Source organism: Sinocyclocheilus grahami, unplaced genomic scaffold, assembly GCF_001515645.1.
Source record: "Sinocyclocheilus grahami isolate Dianchi unplaced genomic scaffold, SAMN03320097.WGS_v1.1 scaffold37.1, whole genome shotgun sequence".
Taxonomy (NCBI): Eukaryota; Metazoa; Chordata; class Actinopteri; order Cypriniformes; family Cyprinidae; genus Sinocyclocheilus; species Sinocyclocheilus grahami.
Genome location: NW_015505216.1, coordinates 3,007,602 through 3,018,320, shown reverse-complemented (window position 1 = coordinate 3,018,320; position 10,719 = coordinate 3,007,602). Strand labels below are relative to the sequence as shown.

At 38.2% G+C, this 10,719-nt stretch overlaps 2 protein-coding genes across 2 annotated transcripts in view; both read left to right on the top strand.

The window, feature by feature from the left end:
- LOC107581760 (eukaryotic translation initiation factor 3 subunit B-like) overlaps window positions 1–2,974 on the top strand; it is an 18,523-nt gene extending 15,549 nt beyond the window's left edge. The window contains exons 7-12 of the mRNA XM_016267410.1: window positions 310–486; window positions 1,267–1,392; window positions 1,480–1,557; window positions 1,662–1,770; window positions 2,304–2,416; window positions 2,502–2,974. Coding sequence (XP_016122896.1) covers window positions 310–486; window positions 1,267–1,392; window positions 1,480–1,557; window positions 1,662–1,770; window positions 2,304–2,404 — 591 coding nt within the window. The 3' untranslated portion in view covers window positions 2,405–2,416; window positions 2,502–2,974. The remainder of the gene's footprint in view (window positions 1–309; window positions 487–1,266; window positions 1,393–1,479; window positions 1,558–1,661; window positions 1,771–2,303; window positions 2,417–2,501) is intronic.
- A 750-nt stretch (window positions 2,975–3,724) lies between these two features.
- On the top strand, window positions 3,725–8,970 carry LOC107581708 (carbohydrate sulfotransferase 12-like). Its single transcript, XM_016267337.1, has 2 exons — window positions 3,725–3,950; window positions 7,280–8,970. Exon 2 carries the CDS (start codon window positions 7,333–7,335, stop codon window positions 8,641–8,643), a length of 1,311 nt encoding a protein of 436 aa, XP_016122823.1. The 5' UTR covers window positions 3,725–3,950; window positions 7,280–7,332; the 3' UTR covers window positions 8,644–8,970.
- Window positions 8,971–10,719: the final 1,749 nt, after the last annotated feature.

Below are 10,719 nucleotides of genomic sequence, written 5' to 3'. Positions count from 1 at the left end.
TAATCGCGATTAGAAATTTGATTAATTCTGCAGCCCTAACACACATATATATATATATATATATATATATATATATATAATTCACTAAAAAACATATATATAACATGGAGGGACATTCATATTTTCTATTTTAATTTTAAAGTTTTAGTAATTTGTGTTTTTGTCAATTATTTTTTAAATGTATAGTTTTTAAGTAGTTCTTACTTTCATTTTATTTAGTTTTAGTTCTTTTAGTACATCAACGTAAACTAAATTGAGGAGGTCTGTACTCTTTAAATGTGTTGAGTTAGTTTGTACTTTCTTTTAGAGTGGTTCATTTGTATAATTTTCTCTGCTTCATCCTGTAGCATGAATGGAGCTCTTGCTTTTGTGGACACGTCAGACTGCACCATGATGAACATCGCAGAGCATTACATGGCCTCAGACGTAGAATGGGACCCCACCGGACGATATGTTGTGACATCTGTCTCCTGGTGGAGCCACAAGGTGATTTATCTGATTCAATTGCAAATATATATTTATTATTAAATTACACTAGCGTTCAAAAGTTTGAGGTCAGTAAGAATCTTTTATGAAAAGAAATGAATACTTTTGATGTTGAGTTAAAAATATCAATAAACACATTAATCAATAATACTTTTTCAGAGATTTTTCAGACGTTTCAGTTTTAATGACTAATTGACACTTCAATGACACTTGAAATGTGCTAAAACACTTAATTTAATGTGAAAAACACTTACATAAACAAGTTTATAAATAAATAATCTTTTTTCCATCCCAATCTAATTTTCCAATGTGGTAAAATGGTAAAACACCCACAGGTGTAGCAGAAAACATCTGGGTCATGTTCGCTTTTTCTTCTGTCAAATTCTGTTTAACCTGGATTTTATTAGGCATAAAGTAAGGTCTTTAGAATTCATGCATGTGAAAATCAGCTCAGAATTGAACAGATAGTTGTAAACTGGCTCAGAGGAAGATGGGAATCATGTTTTTTCTTACTGATTAAGAGATATTACAAGATGACTACACCTTACAAATTATAATAAAAAGCAAAAATGCTATGAAACACACATTTTGTGAAAACACGTGAGGTGCTATAGTAAAATAGACACTATTTTTGTAATTGGCACCCCAAAATGAGTAAGAAATAAGATTGGATTTCAGTCATAAAATATGATACAGGGAGGTGTTTATTATTATTCCTTTGTGGATTGAAAATGCATATCAGATGCCATTGTATAAACTGATAATTTTAAAAAATTTAAGGTGGACAACGCCTTTTGGCTGTGGACATTCCAGGGCCGTCTGCTGCAGAAGATCAACAAAGAGCGTTTCTGCCAGCTGCTGTGGAGGCCCCGTCCTCCCTCTCTCCTGACTCAAGAGCAAATAAAGGTGAGAAGGGGTCAGATGCAGGGTCACTCTCATTTCTCTGTCAAGCAGAGTCAACTCTAATCCCACTTTACATTTTGAAACCCACAGCTCATTAAGAAGGACTTGAAGAAATACTCCAAGATCTTCGAGCAGAAAGATCGTCTCAGTCAGTCCAAGGCATCAAAGGTATGAAATTGATCTGTTGTTGGTTTTTTTTTCCCCCTAGGATGCACACAGTATTCATATGTGGATCAAAGGTCAAAGTGATCAAAGTGCCTTGTGCTTCACAGGAACTGGTGGACAAGAGACGTTCCATGATGGAGGAGTATCGCAAGTACCGTGAGAGAGCCGTAGACATGTACAACGAGCAGAGACCTCTCCGCCTTGAACTCAGAGGAGGTAACTAACGCAGAGAGGGCAGCTCTGTTTAACATGGAGTTTTATTGACCATCAGTGACATCTCTTAGGCTGCTTAGCAAGCACAGTTTCAGTGCCTTTCTCTAGAATACACCTGTTGCATTTATTGATCCAACCACAATTTTTTTAAACAACTGCGATGTTTAATCTTTAAGTTATGCAATCACATTGCCATTCAAATAAATAACTTTTATACTCCAAATACTGAATACTATAAATAACCGGAGGGTTTTAGCAAAACTTCCGAGGGGGCCTTGAGATGATTTCTATAAATGAATAGTCTTATGCCAAGCTTAAAAATATTTTGTAAGGTGGAAATTGTGAATAAAAAATTCAATATTTTATATAGAATTTTATATTATATATTCTGTGTACTGCAGAAAAAAACCGTGTGAAATTCAGTTGCAGCAGTTTTGAAATTGACTTAACATTTTTAAATGTTCCACTTGTGGCAATATTTTAATTTTAAACTAAATAAAAATGGAAATAGAACTGAATTTTCTGACCTTTTCTAGGTGTGAACGCTGATGAGCTGGACAGCAATGTCGATGACTGGGAGGAAGAGACCATTGAGTTTTTCATCAATGAAGAAATTATTCCCATCGGAGATCTGTAATTCCAACAGCAGGTACTGTGTGTGCAGCAATATGACTCTGGTATGCTATTTGAAATACCTTGGCACAGTCAAAATTATTTTCTTTTGTTGTTTTCAGTATCCGTTTTTTAGTGGAGGAGTGTGGACTAGCATTGGAAAAAAATTGAGGGATCCCCTATCAGAGTTTTCCTTGTTATCATCAGTCCAAGTGCCTTTTAATACTGGTCGCTGCAGAAGGAGAAGTTTGTGCCACTGTTGACTGCTGCTTTTTAACAAAATCATCCAGCTCTGGGAGAAGCCGCCCTGCCAACGTCATTCAGGCCTGCTCTTGGTGGATCTGATCGTAACGCGTTCTTGTTCTTGCCTTTGGTTGATCTACCTCATCATAAGGGTGTTACCATGGCTCAATATGCCAAAAACTGTTTTTACATCATCTCACAGAAGGAAAACATTTTGTTTCCTAAGATTTTCCAAAAGGCGAACTTGTACTCTAGTGTGCGAAAATGGCACTACAGTGGTCTGTATCCTCCTCCATTCAGATTACCTGATATTAAATGCACAACAAGGGAATAAAGTTGAACTGAAATTCAAGCATTTGTTGGTTTTCTCTCTTGTTGAGCTTGAAGCAAAAAACATGATGCATATAGTTGCAAAACTTTTGTGATGTGCTAACTTTGGCTGATAAAGATCAGTGTATTTTAGACTGGCATTTCCCAAAATCCCTGATATTATTCCAAAGTAAATCTAGATGGATGATACATGTAGTGTTATGTGATATTCAGGTTGTCTTTAAAGTTTTGTACTTTACCTCTTTAATGGATTCCTTATTGATCACTAACATGCCAATTTCATTTAAATATATTTAGCATTTTATTCTTTTGAGCAGGTTGTTTATAATTCTTTTATTTATAATATAAGTACATTTAATCCCCAACTAATTGAAGAGCGTAATAGAACAATTTGAGTGAAGAAATCTGATTGCAACGTTTTCATATATTCATGTTTATGTGTAAAGATACATGTTTAGCCTACTTTGAGTCTTCCACCGCCCCCACAAATGTATATTTCTACCTCATAAAATATTTCAGAGCTAGGCATAACTAGAAAGTGGTTCATTAGCTCTATTTTATATGTTATAATTAACATATTGTTGCATATGTTAATAATAACAGAACATGTTTGAATTTTCTTTTGATGATTCTGGATGAAGTTGTATTGTGGTAGCGATTCCAACTGTTGCATTTTGACAAACTATTATGGCATTTTTCTAAGTGACTGTCGTTATATTGTGACATCTGTCAGTATGTAGTCTTTTTCCTCTTTAAAATGTACATTTTATTAAGCTTATTGGAGGTCTGGTAGAGCATGCTCTCCATAAAGGCTTGTAAAAATAAAGCGAGAGTGTGTGCTGACTAAACTCCTCGTGTCAGTACGGTTCAGCAGCAGAGGCTTGCGCACACTTGGAAATCTCGCGACACTAAAGCGCTGCTGTGTCAACACCCCGCGCGCACATCCCTCCTCAGCTGACGCCGTCTGCCTGCCGAGAAATCTCCTCTCCTGCGCTGAGGTGAGACCGTGAGCGTTACAGCCATGTTTAGACACGGTACACAGTCATTTCGCTCATATCATACTAAACATAGCTTTGTTTTAACTCCGTGTGCGCGAATCACAGACGCAATCCCAGGCATGTTGAGTAGCTTCATGACTTCCCATGGAACAAAAAGTGGTTAGGCACGTCTTTGCACTTGCTCTAGATTTGACTTCATATCTTCATTTTGTCAATGGAAAAACAATCGACACGCCATCACCCGATTGAAGCGAAATCTGCAGTATAGTGGAAAGTATGCTAGGTTATAGACGAATGGCTTAGGAGGAGTTTTCGCGGAGGAGATCGAGTGTTTGCAGCGTCCTCCCACAGTCAGTCAGAGATGGTGTCAAAGAGCTGCATTGTGTCCAGCTGAATGCGAGGGGTCGCTTTTGACTTTGAAACGAACACGAGAGCATGGCAAATGTGTGGCTGTTCAGTGCATTTTGAGGTTTCGGAATAATATTTGACCCGAAATGAAATATATAAATAATCATAAAGGGAAAACTCCACACGTGCTGTCGGCTCGTACACGTCCGTGTCAGTGTCTGAGTCGTTATCACGCTACGCTACTACGCACGCATATTGTGTTTGTTTGTAGCCAACATCAGAGTGTTGTGCTGTGTAATGTTATAATAGCCTACATTAACGAAACGAGCCAGCCAATAGCTGTGCGTTATCAGCCGCTTGGTTTGAAACACGCCAAATTTTCCAGCCGAATATAACATCTCTGTTAAAGCAATACACGGATATATGTGGAAAATTACTGTGTTTACTTTGTAGCGGTGTTCAAATTCTGTCTCTGCGCTTCCTACTAGTAGGCTATAATATTAATAATCATATCAATATTTAATGTCTGTGTATTATTTGGTAAGTAGCCTGTGAACGCCTTTAGGAGATCCCCTGTGGCAAAATAACCCTTGTCAGGGGTTACATTGCATTACTTACTAAATAAATCTGTTTGAACTAAAACACCCTTTGCGTTATGTAAGGGATAATGTACAGTCAGTGGGTTATTATGGTCAAAAAACCCTTATTTTGTGATAATAGCCAGCTGACCAATATATTTGCCAAATAATGGACATGAAACGAAGCTTAAAGCTTCCAAGAAGAAAATATATGACATGTGAAGCAAACACTGTATATTACACTGCAATGCAAAGTCAATTAGGCCTATATTATTTATTGGTAAATGTTACTTTTTCTATGTTCAAGGCTGGAATACAGTACACACAGAGCTGGGCAGATTACTGACAAACTGTTGTCTGCTACTGATTCCAAATTACATGACAAAAATGTCATCGTTTACATTATACTTTTTTGGTAATATAATTGGACTACTTTTTGATTACTTTTAGATTACTTTAGACCTGGCTCAATTATTACTTTGATTTAAATAGGATAATCTTGTTCCACTGATATACAAAAGGCGAAGAGAAAGAAAACATTCCATTCGTTGCTATTAACAACAACTGCATTAAACGTAGGGCTGGATATCTTTCAAAAATATTACATGGCCAAAACACACATTAGACGGCAATCGGAAGTTATTATAAACACTCGATGGTGGTTAAAAGTGAGTTTTGAGTAAAAGCGGAATATAAATCTTATTTATTGTCTTATGTAGCATGATGCTACAGTTTGCATGAATGGTCACATAACACGCGCTTTCGGTCGTGTAGTATGAACGGACATCTGGATATGATCGGAACTCCACGCAGCTCCTGCACTATTCTCCATTGGAAATGAATGACTGAATGACCCGTTTGTCGGAGATAGTGAAAAGCCGGCTTGAAATGCAGTGTAAATGCCAGTATGACGAGGATCGTTTTCATTTTAAAACATAAACGCACCAGTGTAAATGTAGCCTTACATCGAAGGGGGCTGGGACGCATTCACACTACAACCTCACGTGTGAGCCACATCTCTGAGTGTAACCGGTGTAGAGTTTCACAATTTGAGTTGAATTACTGAAATAAATGAACTTTTTCATGACATTCTAATTTATTGAGATGCACCTGTAGGTGTGTTCGACTTGACTTGACGTTTGACTTATCGAGCTTGACGACTTGAGTAGGTGTGTTCGACTTGACTGTGCAGACCGATCGGTGTATTACAGTACCACAAGAGCTAAAGAGAGCAGACTGCTCTGTGTGCTTTCGAAACGCTCTCGTGGATGTCAATCACTGATCGATCTGCGCCGCACCTCTTCTAGTCGAACACACCGGCTAGTGCTGCAGATTTATTGGCTCACTGACGCTGATGAGATTAACCCCTTAGGTATCGAAATTTGGTACCGAACGACGAGACGTTTTTCGATACTCGATGGTATCGAGGCATTTCGGTCAGTGCCTAAAAAGTATCGAACTCGATACCCAGCCCTAATTAAACATTACATTATGTCAAGTTTTCCCAAACGGGATGAACGATGAAAAAAGATTAGGAAGTATCAATAAATTATGAATCATTTATTGCTATTGTGTGAATAATATGTGATCATGTAATCAATAAAAAGTAACTGTAGTCTGATTACGAGTAATTTAAAATGTAATATAGGCCTAATCTAATTACTAGTACTTAATTTTTGTAATCTGAGGTTACCCAGCTCTGCGTACACATTTTAAAAAATCTGAACAGATTTCAAAACACTTGGCATCGTACACTTGCCAAGGCTATAAATGGTTAAAGAGGAAAAACTGGTCTGGGCTTCACTTAACAACTGAGAATCACACACTACCAGAAGTTGTTATGAACACAGCAAACTCACACAGAAACATGTACCTCATTGCTAGAAAATGCACAACAAATGAAAACAATACGTGCTCAAAAATATCAGACATGTTAGATCTCCAACGACTGGATAGAATCAAAGCCCGAAACTAACAAATTTGAGTCTGTGCCCATCATAGAGTAAGCAGTTTTCTGTGAAGCCTGTCAGCTCTTGACTGCTCAAAATCTGCTGACTGACTCTGACTTGAAGCAACTAGAGTTGACTTCAGACTGTAAATGAGGGCAAAAGTTGTGTAGTGTATTCCAGCAGTTAGCTAGCTAAAACGTCTCTACAGTGTATCATGATGACATTAAAATAGCACCGTTGTCATAGTGAGCCATGAAATATGTCGATTTGCTCTCATTATACAACAGCATTTAACTGCTCAATTACGTTTAACCAATTAAACAGAAATATAGATGCTCTGTCATATAAAGAGAATACGAAATGTTACTTTTTATTGCATAAAGAGAACCACAATATTACAAAACACTGACATACTCTTGACTTCCCTTTTCTGATTTGTTTTCCTCTACTTCAGACTATGATGAATGCAGTCTGGGCTGTCGATTGTGTAATGGATTTGAGGTGAGAATGGCACTTTCTCAGTCAAAATCGACCAAAATGGGAAAGTCGAGACTGTTCCGCATTTTTATGATAGTGGGCGCTATCTTCATGATCCTTCTTATAATCATATACTGGGATGATGTGGGGGCCTCAAATTTTTACCTGCACACAACTATCTCTGGGCCCCAACCATCACGCCTCTCTCCACAGAGCCGTCGTGACCCAGAAAAGAAAGTAGAGGAAGACAAAGAGGGCTCGTTTTTGACGGACATTGATGCTTTTGTCAACCAGTTTTTAGAAGGAACCGCGGACCCCACGGAACAGGTGAGAGGAGAACCGCCCCCTGGAGACCCTCACAATCAGTCTTCTGAGAAATCGGAGGAGAAATTTGTCCCGAGACGAGAGTGGAAGATCCATCTGACTCCAGTTGGCCCTGAGAAAAAACAAAGGCAGGAGAGTAGAAAGCAGCTGATCCAAGATGTGTGCGGTAACAAAAGTTACTTTGACTTCCCCGGAAAGAACAGGACTTTTGATGACATACCCAATAAAGAATTGGATCACCTCATCGTGGATGACAGGCATGGGATTATTTACTGTTACGTTCCCAAGGTGGCCTGCACAAACTGGAAGCGCATCATGATCGTGCTGAGCGAGAGCCTGTTATTGGACGGTGTGCCCTATCAAGACCCTCTGGATGTTCCTCAGGAGCTCATCCATAACAGTAGCCTGCACTTCACCTTCAACAAGTTCTGGAAGCGCTATGGAAAGTTCTCACGGCACCTCATGAAAATCAAGCTTAAGAAATACACCAAGTTTTTGTTCGTCAGGGATCCTTTCGTGCGACTGATCTCTGCCTTTCGCAACAAATTCGAACAAGAGAACGAGGACTTCTACAAAAGATTCGCAGTCGTCATGTTGAGAAAATACAGCAATTACACGGATCCACCGGCATCGGTCGTGGACGCTTTCGCTGCTGGGATTCGACCGTCTTTCTCCAATTTCGTTCAGTATTTATTGGATCCTAACACTGAGAAAGAGATGCCTTTCAACGAGCACTGGAGACAAATGTACCGTCTGTGCCATCCCTGCCAGATAAATTATGATTTTGTGGGGAAGCTGGAGACCTTGGATGAGGACGCTGAGCATTTGTTGCGGATTCTCCGCGTAGACAATGTCGTCGAGTTCCCGGAAAGTCATCACAACCAAACCATCAGCAGTTGGGAGCAGGACTGGTTCGCCAACTTACCGTTGGAGTCCAGAAAAGAGCTGTACAGGCTGTATGAAGCCGACTTTAAACTATTTGGATATTCCAAACCAGACAAGCTGGTACATGAGTGATACGCTGTTCGCCAACTTCACTGAGGTGCTGACAAGATTTTCACAGCACAAGAAACAGGGCAATAGGAGTTCCTGCTGCTTGGTTCTTAATGGCTCTTTCACGTGATGCTGTTTATAAAGGCCCTTTCACATGACCGGCGTCCAGATGTTTGGCTAGTTAACATGGTCCAGTTGGTAGATACCGTGATTGAATCATCTGCTTCCAAAAAGCATCTTTCTCCATTGACAGCTAAAAGTACGGCACCCACACATGACATCAGTAGAAAAAAATTAAGAAGTTGTTTCCACAACTTAATTTGTTCCCTCATTTTAGTTAAATTGTGGCCATGTTCTACTAATTTGTTCCCTTGTTCGATTGTGGCCACGATTGAACTAAATTAAAATGAGGAAACTAATTAGTTAGCCACGATTGATCTAAAACAAGTGAACGAATTAATACATGCCCATGATTTAGCTAAATTAAAATGAGCGAATAATTTAATACAAAGTGGGTGAATTAGTACACCATGGCCGTGATTTAAATAAAATGAGGGAACGAATGAGTACAACATGGCCACAAATTAATATGTTATGGGAACGATTTTCTTACTTTGTGGCCATGATATCTATTTTTTTCTTCCACGTGTCACATACATACAAAAGTATTTGTGATTCGCAAATATTATAGTGAATGTTTTAGCAGTGCCTGTTTTTTTTTCTTCTGAATTTATATTTTGAGGGCACTTAAAATCATAATATGGACATGGTTATTACATTTTTTTTTCCTCAGAGCTCATTATAATCACTAGAGAAGGGTGTAATGCAGTCAACCAATCAGCATTGCCTTGATCTTACAGCTCAGGTAATTGGCCAAAAACACACTGTAAGTAAAGATGATCAATAAGTCATGGAAAAAGCATGAAAAGCATTGCTGACTTTGTCACTGGCACTTTGAATAGATCAGTGATAAATGGTGCAGCAAACTTAATTTTGGTGTTGCGTTACAGTTTACTCTGTCCTGAGGGTAATGTTGAGTCATGTGAAAGAGCCTTTAGGCCTTTGTGGAGCTTGTGGGCATTGAAAAGTGAATATACATTCCTTGCACACAGGTTATATTTCCTCAGTCCATTTCCCAGTATCCCATTAAATGTGTTACTGTTATTTGTATGGATCTCATGGACCGTTTGAGAGACATTTTGATGGTTACCTACGCAAAGAAGCCTGCACAATTGTCTTTTTTTTAATATATATATATATATATTCTCAACAGTGTTTTAAAAACAAACTCATCACCTCATTAGTATTATTCTTATAATGTGGATGGATGTGATAATCCCAGCAAGAGACCTTTGTCCCTCAATTTTAAGTTGTATAGTTGTATGTTTTACCTAAAGAACCACCAAACTAAAATATCACAAGACATTTCAAAAAAGTATTGTACATTTAGCAAGTGCACATATTAGAGTATTTTAGAATATTTTTGTAACCTTTTACAGTTAAATGTGAAAAGTGAAGGCACTTTTGTCCTTGGCAAAAAAGCTACATAATATGACAAAAGTGAAGGCACTTTTGTCCTTGGCAAAAAAGCTACATAATATTTTGAAATGCAAGCAAAAGTTTTACAGTTTTTTTTTAATCATAAAGGGATCACTGCTCTTACAGCGGCTTCTTTTCTTTTCTTTAAGATGGCGCGTTTTTTAAACACAGAAACCTCCGTTTTTATGTTTCCATGGATTTTTTTTTGGTCCTTTTTCAACTTTTTAAAGTAGTTCATGGTCCTTTCTTGCACAAAATTGCCAGTGTTCTACAGTGAAGCAATTAGATTGAGTAAATGACATCAAAAATATATTTCTTTGTAATAGATGCTGGAGTATTCATATTATGGCCTGTTCTTGTCAAGCAAATCTTGCCTTTCATCATTTTGGTCCTTTTATTTTGTTAGTGTGTAGCAGGGACTGGATGAGCCCCCTGATCTGCAGCATGCTATAGATGTTAGCATGTGTGCCTTGCAGTCATTCATAAATATGCATCACTCATGAATATTGTAGCAAACTTACCGTTTTTTGCTCTGTTAGGTTTAGAGGGTAAAATAATGGC

Bases quoted from the DNA above. Each gene is read 5' to 3' on its own strand.
- LOC107581708 (XM_016267337.1), top strand. From the start codon at position 7,333: ATGGCACTTTCTCAGTCAAAATCGACCAAAATGGGAAAGTCGAGACTG.